Source organism: Pseudophryne corroboree, chromosome 5, assembly GCF_028390025.1.
Source record: "Pseudophryne corroboree isolate aPseCor3 chromosome 5, aPseCor3.hap2, whole genome shotgun sequence".
NCBI lineage: Eukaryota > Metazoa > Chordata > Amphibia > Anura > Myobatrachidae > Pseudophryne > Pseudophryne corroboree.
The window spans coordinates 98,825,622-98,840,712 of NC_086448.1; the positions used below are offsets into that span (position 1 = coordinate 98,825,622).

At 44.2% G+C, this 15,091-nt stretch overlaps 1 protein-coding gene across 1 annotated transcript in view; it reads left to right on the forward strand.

Moving 5' to 3' along the window:
* Positions 1–330: 330 nt before the first annotated feature.
* Positions 331–15,091, forward strand: part of LOC134928810 (complement C1q-like protein 3) — a 76,956-nt gene continuing 62,195 nt past the window's right edge. The window contains exon 1 of the mRNA XM_063924796.1: positions 331–1,675. Coding sequence (XP_063780866.1) covers positions 1,091–1,675 — 585 coding nt within the window. The 5' untranslated portion in view covers positions 331–1,090. The remainder of the gene's footprint in view (positions 1,676–15,091) is intronic.

Genomic DNA, 15,091 nt, shown 5'->3' on the forward strand with positions numbered 1-15,091 from the left:
ATATGTATATAACATATATATATTTAATATATATTTAGCTATATATATTACACCCACCACTTATATAGTCTTCAGCTATGTACAGTACATGCATCTGAAACTCAAATACTGGGATGTGGATGTTTCCAGCAAACTATATTCAATGTAAATGAAGATTGCAATAAAACCGAGACCCCTTTTGAAGCATTATTAATATTGCCTGGTCTCACTTGAACGCATATGAGGGGGTAGGAGATGACCCCACCGGAGGGGAGCAGGGGGTGCTGCCAGGCTTTTGATCTACAAGTGTTGAATTCCTACAAGCAGGTGAGAGGGAGCACTGCAGAAGACACTGCCATTCATTGCTCTATCTCCAATGCTCAGAGTGGCTTTCACCCTCCCCAGCCTCAAACTGCAGGACCCCCCGAGCACAGGGAAGCAGCAGCTGCGGTCACTTCCTCAGGAATAACGAGGGAGGGGGGGGAGAGGGAGCAGCAGGAAAGTTCATTGCAACCGGCAGAGTTGCAAAAAAAAAAAAAGAGGAAGAAGAAGTCAGTCCCAATTAGCAGCGTGTGGGAGCTGGGAGGCGCTGGTGTGTGAGGGGCTACACGTGGGTTAGGGTTGTGGAGGTGGGAGAAGTCTCAGCACTGCCTCTGATGCTGCTGATGTATACCAGCATGCTGCTTGCAGGGTAAGGGATCGCTGAGCAGAGTGCAGGAGAGTATATTAGACCACCCCAGGAGGGCTGGAGAAGAGACTGCCTGCCTTTCCATCCCTGGAGACCCCACAGGGTAGAGACGACAGAGCCGGACAAGAGAGAGCCAGTCCAGGTGCCGGGCGCCAGAGCTGAGCGGGGCTGTGTTGGAGCAGCAGCAGCAGCAGCAGGTCAGCACCTTGGACAGCGGCTCCCGGCTACACTACAGCTGCGACAGTCGCAGCGCCTGCTCCCCGGGTTCTCGGCTCTTATTATCCCGGCTTTTGTCTTCTTCTTTGGGTTGGTGCTCAGAAAGGCTTCAAGATTCCTCCGAAAGGCAGACAGGAGGAACGGCCAGCTCTGAGCCGGCTGGTGGCCAGGAAGCGCCTGGTGGCGGCCGGTGCCCTGGGGGTGGTGATGGTGCTGCTGCTGGTCATCCTCATCCCGGTGCTGGTCAGCTCGGCGGGCACCTCCGCCCACTACGAGATGCTGGGCACCTGCCGCATGGTCTGCGACCCCTATGGTACCAAGCCCCCCAGCACTGCCACGGCGGAGACGGTGCGGGATCACAGCCTTCTCCAGTCCCTGCCCACCTTCATCCAGGGGCCGAAGGGGGAGCCGGGGCGGCCGGGGAAGGCTGGTCCCAGGGGCCCGCCGGGTGAACCAGGACCTCCCGGACCTATGGGGGAAAAGGGGGAGCCGGGGAGGCCGGGACTGCCCGGCCCCCCGGGGGCTCCGGGGCTTAATGCGGCTGGAGCCATCAGCGCTGCCACCTACAGCACGGTGCCCAAGATCGCCTTCTACGCCGGCCTGAAGCGGCAGCATGAGGGCTACGAGCTGCTCAAGTTCGACGACGTGGTCACCAACCTGGGCAACCACTATGACCCCACCACCGGCAAGTTCACCTGCTCCATCCCGGGTATCTACTTCTTCACCTACCACGTCCTGATGCGGGGTGGGGATGGCACCAGCATGTGGGCAGACCTCTGCAAGAACAACCAGGTAAGGAGGGGAGAGGTCCTGGGGTGGCTTGTGGCTGGCGAGGGTCTGCAGCAAGTGAGATTGTACTTTGTATGTCAGGGTGTCATTAATGAGGTGTATGGGAGTACCAGTCTCATGCCACTTATGTGATGGGACATTCCCAATAACCAAGTGTACTTGGTCCATACTTGGGTGGCCTTTGGCTCTCTTATGTAATGGGGTATCCCCAATAAATTAATGTGCATAGTCCAGTCTTGGGCAGCCTATGAGCGGGATTAAATTCTTTTCACCCCTTTCCACACTCATTCTGTTTCTGCCCTCAGGGGCGTGGTATCATCATTTCAGCTTGCTACCTCCGGAGTAGCGAGGCACCCAACCCTTTACACAGCTAAACCTGATTACTATGGGCGCAATATGCGCTATTACGGAGATCATTTTAGAAAGAAAATTGGGTGTGATATATCATTTGAATCTCACCCTATGGCTCTCTGTGTACTATGTGATGGGACTTTACCAATAACTAAATGTACTCAGTCCAGTCTTAGGCAGCCTTTGGCTCTCTATGTACTATGTGATGGGACTTTACCAATAACTAAATGTACTCAGCCCAGTCTTAGGCAGCCTTTGGCTCTCTGTGTAGTATGTGATGGGGTCTTCCCAGTAACTAAATTAACTTAGTCCAGTCTTGGGCATCCTTTGGCTCTCTGTGTAGTATGTGATGGGGTCTTCCCAGTAACTAAATGTACTCAGTCCAGTCTTGGGCATCCTTTGGCTCTCTGTGTAGTATGTGATGGGGTCTTCCCAGTAACTAAATGTACTTAGTCCAATCTTGGGAAGCCTTTTGCTCTCTGTGTACTATGTGATGGGACTTTCCCAATAACTAAATGTACTCAGTCCAGTCTTGGGCCGCCTTTGGCTCTCTGTGTATTATGTGATGAAGTCTTCCCAATAACTAAATGTACTTAGTCCATTCTTGGGCAGCCTTTGGCATGCCATATACTGTCCCAGAGCGTCCTGTTAGTGTGGTGCTGGTGGCCACCCTTATCATGACCAAACTGTGGGATATACTGTACTATAATAAGTGTAAAGCCTTACAGTAGTATAAACACACAATGTTTTACTGTCCCATTCAACCTGCTGAAAAGTTTTTGTCGAGACTCTGCCATGGACCAATAATTCCCCCTCACGGAAAAGGCAGCCTGTGTTCCTAATTGTACAATTCAGTTAGGGATGATTAGAGAGTAAATGGAAAGCTTGCTGAGCTTGATATATACTGTACTGCCCTTATAGCACTGGCACATTGTTAACCATGGCTGGTTTGTGCTACCCAGTAATGTGGGGCAGATCAGGCAGTTGCCTGCATCCTGTAGGGAAACTGTGCAAGGATTTCTACATACATTATACACTACTATTTATATGTGGGCGATAATAGTATCTCCTGCAATCTGTAAACATTAATAGATCAGGTTTATATTAAGAATTAACTGGACAAAATGAGGAACAATACATACGTGACATGACTACTATTCTAATTACATAATTAATAACCTCATGTATTAAACAAATATGGAGGATGAATATTATCTGTGTATTGCATTCTCACCTGGGTCTAGTAACAATCAGAGCTCTGTGTGTGACATAACACTTCTTGTATAAAGGAAATACTGTGGCTTGCAGTAAGAGATTTTACATAGATAGATAGATAGATAGATAGATAGATAGATAGATGTTTACCGTTTGATAATCCTTAAGTGGTAAATAAAAAAAAGTGCAGATTCTAGACATTATTTTACAATTATTTATTTTACAATGAGTGATTCTTAGTGAAGCATTAATATTAGGTCACAGTTTTAGAAGGCAATACATTTTGTGTTAACCATTTAATGACTAGCTTGTACAATATAACATGCTTTCCGTTCCTATATGAAGAATTTGACTTTATTCCTGGGTATATTATTGGTGTATGTTAGTAGTTCGTTGAGATTAGTGAAGGTCACATTGTCTTTAGGTCATGCACAAAGTTTTCCCACTTTCTTGGAAGTTCTAAAAGTTTATGAAAAAGTTAGGGCCCAGAATTTATTAGTAAATCCGCTTTGTAACTTAATCATGTGCAGTCTTTGAGGTAACCTTGTTTTGGGTAAGTACTTTTATGCTAGAAGATTGATCTATGCTATCCGCGATCTCTACCGCCATTTATAAGCTCCCCTTAGCTTCTTCAGAAGACAGAACGCAATTTGTCTCTCTGAGAGGTGGAAGAGCCAGACAAATTGATATGGTTTATTAAGAGTCAAAGTGAAGCTTCACTAGACATAAGAAATGTATATATAGGAGCAATTTACCAATGATGAGACCAAGAAGCTATGTACACAGACTTTATTTTATCACCTATTTTATAACAAAACACCATAAAATGTTTAAATCACACCGGGATTTATAGTCACATATTACACATTAATCCAATGTTATAACCTCTAAACGTGTTTAGATACATGTTGACATTTGATAATAAATGACACCTGTCCTAGTCGTCGACAATGTACTGTATGCACCATACAACAACACAGCTCAGCTTTGTGAATGAATTCACGCTTGAAATGATATACCTACAATACTGTATCCTTATGGATTTTCCAAAACTGAACAAACAATATTAAAAAAGAAAAACACGGACAAGATAATCCAAAATCTAATTTTCGCACATATTGTGTAAGGTTATTTTCATTTTAGAAGTTATTTCTATTAAAAAAAATATAATTTAAAATTGAGTGAATGATTTGATGACATACAGTAATATTTAGATTGTATAACATGGATTGTTCTACGTGTGTCGGCTTTGTGCAGTGTCAGTGGTATGTGTGCACAGTTAATGTGCATTGATAATACAGCAATGCACAGGGGGATACAGTGCTAATTACATAAAAGTAAATAAACTGGCAGGATTAGCAGGCAGACTTCATAGGTGGGCAGTGTCTTGTAAAAATAATTCAACATAAAGAATGCTAAAAAGAAAATACAACTAATTATTATGTGACTATTGCTAGATCTTGTAATATTAAATATTTAGCACTTAACATTAATTGTGTGTGTGTGTATATATATATATATATATATATATATATATATATGATCCCCATGGATCTGTAAAATGTAAACGCCAAATATAAATGTTTTTATATTTATTTGAGTGAGCATTTATTTATTTTGAGTGTTTACATTTTACAGGTACTTGTTTTTTTTAAATAAAGTAATATTGATCACGTATGTCCTTTCCAACAAGTAAACAAGTAGCCGAGCGCGCCCTCCATGGTTTTTAATCCAGTCCCCACCTTCTTGGCAGACTCTATAGTTTATATATTATTATTGTTCCCTAAACACTGGCACAAGACACTGTAAGTCACCAAAATATTCTGTATTGCCAATAAATTGGTGTCAGTATATGGGTGTCAGTATATTTCCATATAGGGTTACGGGCATAAGAGGGCCTTACAAAAGGAAATGTGGATACAATAAGAACAATAATAAATGTTTAGATGATCCGTGTTGTATTTCCACTGTAACGTGTAGTTCTGGCCATTCCTATGGATAGTTTTGCTCTGTAGTTTTCCATATGCATCCGGCTCCTTTGAGAAAGAGCAGCCTTGCTGTGTGGCAATTAGATCACAGTTACATGTTACACTCAGAGGTGTAGTGACAACACAGAGAGTGATATATATCTGAGGCAGGCTGAGGGTAGAGCTCTACAGATGAATCAGGTTTAAATTGCAAAATGTCAGGGGCCTGGAATGATGAGAGCCAGCGGAGCGGCGGAAGTGTAATAGCCAGGACAACAAAGCAACGTAATTCCTCCAGTGTCTCTATGTCTGGGACTCTCACACTCAGATAGTTACTCTCATGGGCAGAGTGAGGCTTGGAGGCTTCATTAAGGACATAGGGCTCTATGTACTAAGCCTTGGAGAATGATAAAGTGGACGGAGATAAAGTACCAGCCAATCAGATACTAACTGTCATGTTACCGGCTGTGTTTGATAAATGACAGTCAGGAGCTGGTTGGTTGGTACTTTATCTGCTTCCACTTTATCACTCTCCAAGGTTTAGTACATAGACCCCATAGAGCAGTGATGGGGAACCTTGGCACTTCTGCTGTTGTTACACTACACATCCCAGCATGCCCTGCAACAGTTTTGCTCCTTGGCTATGCCATAGTTGCCAATTCTCCCGGAATGGCCGGGAAGCTCCCGGAAATCGTGTGACCCCCCCCGGTCCCCCGGAAGAGCAAGCATGTCTCCTGATTTCTGTGGTCCCCACTTCCCGGCCACCCACTTAGTGAGTAAAGAGGGCGGTACGGACAGTCGATGACGCGATTCTTGTTGATTTGCGTCATCATAGCCACGCCCCCTGCAGTATAAAGCCGGTAATATCTGCATTACACAGCGGGGGGCGTGGCTTAAATGACGCAAACAGCAACAATGCCCCATCTCTGACCCCCTCCAAATTCCACTTCTGCCCCGCCCCCTCTGCTAATCACTGTCCTGCCCCACCCCCTGCTGAGCCGACCTGGCTGCCATAAAGTCGGTAAGTATGGGCTATGCTAAAACTGTTGCAGGGCATGATGGGATGTGTAGTTCAGCAACAGCTGGAGTGCCAAGGTTCCCCATCACTGCCATAGAGGCCAATTGTCACTGGAACGGTCACCTCACTGGCCATCTCTTGTGTAAAACGGTCACTATACCCACACAGCATATCAGACACTCAATGGATGCTGCCTGTGAGGCGCTGGCCCCAAACACCAGCTTTCTCCATTCAGGCTTACATCAGTTTGTTATACTGTACTGTGTACTCTACACAGTGTTGTTCCTACAGTAAGATGAAGAATACAATTCTCCTCTCGTCACCTAAAGACTGGAGCACAATGACAGACAAATGAGCAGGTACCCCTTTCAGTCATTTCTACCCAGAATATTGCAGTACATAGGTCCTGGCTTGTGGAAAATAATGTACAGTTTATATATAGCACAAAAAGCCCCAAAGTGAGTTTATATTCAGTAAAATGATGAAATGATGGAGGATCCAGAAGAACACAGAGGTAGCTAATGTGCCAGATGCCTTCGTCTGTATATACTGAGAAATGGTCACACCCCTGTGATGTCATCAGCCCCTTTAATATGTGTTCCATTTATAATATACTGTATAATGCAGTGGATCTAAAATGTCAACCTAAGAAAAAATACACCAGGATATCAAATATATTTACTATACATTTGTTATATGTTTCATGTACTGTTAACTCTGTAGAATCGCAGACAAATGTTCACGTTATGCTCTTATAGGGGTCTATTTACTAAGCCTTGAATAAAGATAAAGCAGACAGAGATAAAGTACCACCCAACCAGCTCCTGTCATTTTTCAAAACCAGCCAACATGGCAGTTAGGAGCTGATTGGCTGATACTTTATCTCCATCCACTTTATCTGCATCCAAGGCTTAGTAAATAGACCCCGCAATGTTAGGTGCTGGTCCTATTGTAGGGTTAATATCTCATGCAACTGCACAGTGCAGGACTGATCAGTTAGTAAGCAGTCATACTGTACCTGCAAGAATTATCCTGCGGTCATAGAGTTATACAGCACAATGTAGTATTATTGCAATATAAAAATAAACACTGCTAATTATTACCATTTGCAGGACGGTGCACTTGGAAATCCCGTATGTTGCTCCTGATATTTAGATGCTCCATAGCTGAGCAGTTACGTTAAATTAAAGTTAATTTTCATATAAAACTAAATCTGTGACTAAAGAAGTGTTTAATGTTAAGTAGAAGGATTTCAAATCAAAAGCCGTATGTAATGAAAAGCGATCAGTTTATTGCTCAGAAGGTGTACCGTAAAAGCTTTATCTGAAGACATCAGTTTGTAGACATGCATGACCCACACACATATACGGTTTGGACGTGTTATACTGCTGTCGGTGCAGGCAGGATGTCAGCCAATAACACAAGAAGCCGTTGGTGCACTTGGCAACCAGATTGTATAAATGTTTATGTGATCTGGTGATTAAACACATCCTTGTACTGAACACTGCTACCAAGATCTGCATCTCTCGCTCACAGCTGTATTACAGAGAAGAGGACGAGGCACAGTGTTCTGTGGTACATTCAGGTGGCAGGGTTTAATATCCAGGATCTGGCTTTTGTAGGAGCCAGGAGATTATGTGCAAAATGTGTGTTTAAGAATTAATATGCCCATTCACAGAGAACGCATGGAACGCCTTTCACATTATTTATCAACAGACACCTACTGATGGTTTCTGCTTAGATAGATAGATAGATAGATAGATAGATAGATAGATAGATAGATAGATAGATAGACTTTTTGTGGAGGGCACCCTAACGAATATATACTGGCCAGAATCAAGTGTCAAGCCTGTGGAAGCTCTGTCTGCCTCACTATGGGGGAGATGTACTAAGCAGTGGACAGAAGAACCAGCCTATCAGCTGCTAGCTGCCATGTTACAGACTGTGTTTGAAAAATTACAGATAGTAGCTCATTGGCTGGTACTTATCTCTTTCCAAGGCTTAGTACATTTGCATCTATCTATCTATCTATCTATCTATCTATCTATCTATCTATCTATCTATCTATCTATCTATCTATCTATCTGTCTGTCTGTCTGTCTGTCTATCTGTACAGTGTGATCAAGTACCTAACTAGCACAGTATTGATTCATTAGATTAATCTAATATCTAAGAATTACTTCTTATTAATAATATTAATAGTATTGTACAATTTTTACAAGATATGCGTCTGCTTTTATAATGAAATATATATTTTTAGCATAGAGACATGAATTTAAATGGTAATATTTGTAAAAAATAGTGCAAGGATTCTACTGCAACATGGAAATAAATCCGCAGTGATATTGGAGGAATCTCCCGTACAACATTATTTGTTTGCAAACAAAGAGTATAAAATAAATCTATTATTCAGGTTACTTTCAAAGAAGGAGAATAATTCTCTCATTACCTACTGGATCTGTTGTCCAGCGGCGGCGGTAATAATATAGTGTGTCATAGATGGATAGATAGATAGACAGACAGACAGACAGACAGACAGACAGACAGACAGACAGACAGACAGACAGATAGATAGATAGATAGATAGATAGATAGACAGACAGACAGACAGACAGATAGATAGATAGATAGATAGATAGATAGATAGATAGATAGATAGATAGATAGATAGATAGGATACATGGGATTACAGTTTATTGGATACATCCAACCTGTTATGGTGAAGCATTGGAGCAAGCATTGTAGATGAATGAACTGACCCAATAAATACTTGTGGTGTATCCATATGTATGCATGGCATCTATCAGTCATATGTTGGGGTACTAGAGCACTCCCAAACATTTGAAAAAGTGGTCTCCTATGTAATATACACTCATCCAGAAGCACTTTAGCTAGATGTGGCAGGTGTGTCCCTAATATAAAGCTATGACTACAGATGAGGAAAGCAGATGACATATTTTAAACGTTTCAAGTGTTTTTGTTTATCTAAACAAAGTAACTCTAGTTCATCCACATAATATACTTTCCACAAGTTGTAGGTAATCTTCTCATTTCACTTTCCCTAATATATATATATATATATATATATATATATATACACACACACACACAGAGCCGGCCCTAACCAATATGATGCCCTAGGCAAGATTTTGGCTGGTGCCCCCCTAGCATAACCCCTGGTTCCGCCTCTGACTTTGCACCTCTTTCCCAGCACCATCAACCCTCACCCATAGCAGTCCTTATTTTGGGGTTTGTACCCCCTATATTTTAAATAGGAACAGTTCGGGTGTGTTTTTGCTGGCAAGGGGCATGGCCCCACAATAGTAACCCCAATTCCAATTACGCCACACAGTACTGCAACTTTATTCACATTTGATCATGCGATAGTGTCCATAATTCATATTACATTCCACAGTAGTATCACTTTACCTTAAACGTTACTCCTCACAGTAGAGCCCCTTATTCACATTACATCACACTGAATTGCTCCTTATTCACAATACACCACACACTATTGCTCTTTATTCACATTAGACAACACAGTAGTGCCCTTTCTATATGCAACGCCACATAGTAGAGCACCTTATACACATAATGCCACACATTAGTAATGCATTTATACACATAATTCCACACAGTAAGGCCCCTTACACATATGAGACGCATTATTAATGTCCTTATAAACATAATGTGCCTTACACATTATGACAACCTTTATTAATGTCCTTTTACACATAATGTCCCTTACACATATGCCACACATTATTAATGCCCTTATACACATAATGACACACATAGTGCCCCCTACACATTTGCTGCACATTATTAGTGCCCCTATACACATGACACACATACAGTAGTACCCTGTTACACATATGCTGCACATTATTAATGCCCTTATACACATAATGACACACATAGTGCCCCTTACACATATGTTGCACATTATTAATGCATTTTTACATGACACACATAATGCTCCTTACGCATATTCCGAACTCTACTGCACAACCAACCCACTCACATGCACACAGCAATCACACTGCCACTAACACTGTGACCTCTGCCTCTGCTTGGATACAGATGTGTCCTCATAAATCTTGCCTCAATGCTAACGTCGGGCACCTTTTTTATGAAAATGCATCTTATTTTCATTGCTATGTGGCTAGGATGCACAAGCTGCTTCTGCTGATTAAAATGATATGCAGCATGCCTATATACTGTGTGAGACTGTGGCTGTATCTGCATATGAAATGCTACACACAGAATATAGGCATGCTGCATATCATTTTAATCAGCAGAAGCTGCTGATGCCCCTAGGCATATCAAATGCCCTAGGCAATTGCCTAGTTTGCCTATGGCCGGCTCTGCACACACACACACACACACACACACACACACACACACACACACACACACACACACACACACACACACACACACGTAAATACATGCATATATATCCATACCATAATGCCGACACTCGATGCTGTCACATCATTACTTGTGCTGGTGCAATCCCGGGTCAGAGAATTCCCCATAGATGCAGTGTGTGGAGGGTGGCACTGATCGGACTTCCAGCAACTGAAAAAAAACACTACTGAGTCTGTGCAAATCAGATTCTACGTTTCGGTGTCTCCACTTTCAGGAGTTCTTGATAAAAGTGGAGACACCGAAACGTAGAACCTGATTTGAACAGACTCAGTAATCTTTTTTTTCAGTTGCTGGAAGTCCGACCAGTGCCACCCTCCACACACTGCATATCTATCTATCTATCTATCTATCTATCTATCTATCTATCTATCTATCTATAAAATGTGTCACTATAAATGACAATACTAAAAAAAAAAAAGATTGCGTCAGACATAAGCCATTTGGAAATCCACCTTCTAATTTTACTTACCAGTAAATCTATTTCTCGTAGTCCGTAGTGGGTGCTGGGGACTCTGTAAGGACCATGGGGAATAGACGGGCTCCGCAGGAGACATGGGCACTTTAAGAAAGAATTTAGATTCTGGTGTGCTCTGGCTCCTCCCTCTATGTCCCTCCTCCAGACCCCAGTTAGAGAAACTGTGCCCGGAAGAGCTGACATTACAAGGAAAGGATTTTGGGAATCCAGGGTAAGACTCATACCAGCCACACCAATCACACCGTATAACTTGTGATAACTTTACCCAGTTAACAGTATGAACAATCACAAGCATCAGATAAACTCTGATGCAACTATAACATAACCCTTATTTAAGCAATAACTATATACAAGCATTGCAGAAGAAGTCCGCACTTGGGACGGGCGCCCAGCATCCACTACGGACTACGAGAAATAGATTTACCGGTAAGTAAAATCTTATTTTCTGTAACGTCCTAGTGGATGCTAGGGACTCCGTAAGGACCATGGGGATTATAGCAAAGCTCCCAAACGGGCGGGAGAGTGCGGATGACTCTGCAGCACCGAATGAGCAAACACAAGGTCCTCCTCAGCCAGGGTATCAAACTTGTAGAACTTCGCAAAGGTGTTTGAACCTGACCAAGTAGCCGTCAAAGCTGTAATGCCAAGACCCCTCGGGCAGCCGCCCAAGAAGAGCCCACCTTCCTTGTGGAATGGGCCTTAACTGATTTATGCAGCGGCAACCCAGCCACAGAATGAGCCTGCTGAATCGTGTTACAGATCCAGCGAGCAATAGTTTGCTTTGAAGCAGGCGCCCCAAGCTTGTTGGAAGCATACAGGATAAACAAAGATTCTGTTTTCCTGACCTTAGCCATTCTGGCTACATAAACCTTCAAAGCCCCGACTACATCCAGTGACTCGGAATCCTCCAAGTCATTAGTAGCCACAGGCACCACAATAGGTTGGTTTATATGAAAGGATGAAACCACTTTCGGCAGAAATTGTGGGTGGGTCCGCAATTCTGCTCTATCCGCATGGAAAACCAGATAAGGGCTTTTATGTGACAAAGCCGCCAATTCTGACACACGCCTAGCCGAAGCCAAGGCTAATAGCATGACCACCTTCCACGTGAGATATTTCAATTCCACCGTTTTGAGTGGTTCAAACCAGTGTGATTTCAGGAAACTCAACACCACGTTAAGATCCCAAGGTGCCACTGGAGGCACAAAAGGGGGCTGAATATGCAGCACTCCCTTTACAAACGTCTGAACTTCAGGCAGAGAAGCCAGTTCTTTTTGAAAGAACATGGATAAGGCCGAAATCTGAGCCTTAATGGAACCCAATTTAAGGCCCAAAGTCACTCCCGACTGTAGGAAGTGAAGGAAAAGGCCCAGCTGGAATTCCTCCGTAGGGGCATTCCTGGCCTCACACCAAGCCACATATTTTCGCCATATACGGTGATAATGTTGAGCCGTCACATCCTTTCTAGCCTCTATCAGCGTAGGAATGACCTCATCCGGAATGCCTTTTTCTGCTAGGATCCGGCGTTCAACCGCCATGCCTTCAAACGCAGCCGCGGTAAGTCTTGGAACAGACAGGGCCCCTGTTGCACAAGTCCTGTCCTAGAGGCAGAGGCCACGGGTCCTCTGTGAGCATTTCTTGCAGATCTGGATACCAAGTCCTTCTTGGCCAATCCGGAACAAAGAGTATTGTTCTCACTCCTCTTTTCCTTATGATTCTCAGCACCTTGGGTATGAGAGGAAGAGGAGGAAATACATAGACCGACGGGAACACCCACGATGTCACCAGTGCGTCCACAGCTATCGCCTGAGGGTTTCTTGACCTGGCGCAATATTTCTGCAGCTTTTTGTTGAGGCGGGATGCCATCATGTCCACCTGTGGCAGTTCCCACCGACTTGCAATCTGCATGAAGACTTCTTGATGAAGTCCCCACTCTCCCGGGTGGAGGTCGTGCCTGCTGAGGAAGTCTGCTTCCCAGTTGTCCACTCCCGGAATGAACACTTCTGACAGTGCGCTTACGTGATTCTCCGCCCAGCGAAGAATTCTGGTGGCTTCTACCATCGCCACCCTGCTCCTTGTGCCGCCTTAGGCGTTTACATGAGCCACTGCGGTGATATTGTCTGACTGAATCAGAACCGATTGGTCGCGAAGCAGGGACTCCGCTTGACGTAGGGCGTTGTATATGGCCCTTAGTTCCAGGATGTTGATGTGAAGGCAAGTCTCCTGACTTGACCACAGCCCTTGGAAATTTCTTCCCTGTGTGACTGCCCCTTACCCTCGGAGGCTTGCATCCGTGGTCACCAGGACCCAGTCCTGAATGCCGAATCTGCGACCTTTGAGAAGGTGAGCACTCTGCAGCCACCACAGGAGAGACACCCTGGCCCTGGGGGATAGGGTGATTAACCGATGCATCTGAAGATGTGATCCGGACCACTTGTCCAGTAAGTCCCATTGGAAGATCCTCGCATGGAACCTGCCGAAGGGAATGGCCTCGTATGATGCCACCATCCTTCCCAGGATTCGAGTGCAGTGATGCACTGACACCTGTTTTGGTTTTAATAGATTCCTGACCAGTGTCACGAGCTCCTGAGCTCTCTCTATCAGGAGATAAACCCTTTTCTGGTCTGTGTCTAGGATCATGCCTAGGAGAGGCAGATGAGCTGTAGGAGCCAACTGCGACTTTGGAATATATAGAATCCAGCCGTGTTGCCGTTACACTTCCAGAGAAAGTGATACGCTGTTCAGCAACTGCTCTCTTGATCTCGCTTTTATGAGGAGATCGTCCAAGTACGTGATAATAGTGACACCTTGCTTCCGCAGGAGCACCATCATTTCCGCCATTACCTTGGTGAAGATTCTCGGGGCCGTGGAGAGACCAAACGGCAACGTCTGAAATTGGTAATGACAATCCCGTACCGCAATTCTGAGGTACGCCTGATGAGGTGGATAAATGGGGACATGAAGGTATGCATCCTTTATGTCCAAAGTCACCATAAAATCTCCCCCTTTCAGGCTTGCAATGACCGCTCTTAGCGATTCCATCTTGAACTTGAACCTTTTCAGGTATATGTTCAGGGATTTTAAATTCAATATGGGTCTGACCGAACCGTCTGGTTTCGGGACTACAACATGGTCGAATAATAACCCCCTCCTTGTTGAAGGAGGGGAACCTTGACCACCACCTGTTGAAGATACAATTTGTGAATTGCAGTTAACACTGTTTCCCTCTCGTGGGGGGAAGCCGGCAGGGCCGTCGGTGAGGGGGCATCTCCTCAAAGTCCAGCTTGTATCCCTGAGACACAATATCTATTGCCCAGGGATCTAACAGGGAGTGAACCCACTTGTGGCTGAACTTACGAAGGAGTGCCCCCACTGGGCCTAGCTCCGCCTGTGGAGCCCCAGCGACATGCGGTGGATTTTGTAGAGGCCGGGGAGGACTTCTGTTCCTGGGAACTAGCTGTGTTGTGCAGCTTCTTTTCTCTGCCCCCGCCTCTGGCAAGAAAGGACGCACCTCGGACTTTCTTGTTTCTTTGTTCGAAAGGCTGCATTTGATAATGTCGTGCTTTCCTAGGCTGTGCAGGAATATAAGGCAAAATATCAGAATTACCAGCTATAGCTGTGGAGACCAGGTCCGAGAACCCTTCTCCACACAATCCTCAGCCTTCCATATGCCTCTTAAGTCGGCATCATCTGTCCATTGCATATTCTACAGGACACGTCAAGCAGAAATCGACATAGCTTTGACTCTAGGACCCAGTATACTCATGTCTCTTTGGGCATGTTTTATATATATATCTCTTAAGACAGCATCTTTAATATATATATCTCTCTATATATTTACATATATATATATATATATACATACTAGGGTCTCAATCTCTGCTGATAAGGTACCTGACCAGGCTGCTACAGCGCTATAAACCCATGCCGACACAATCGCCGGTCTGAGTAGTGTACCA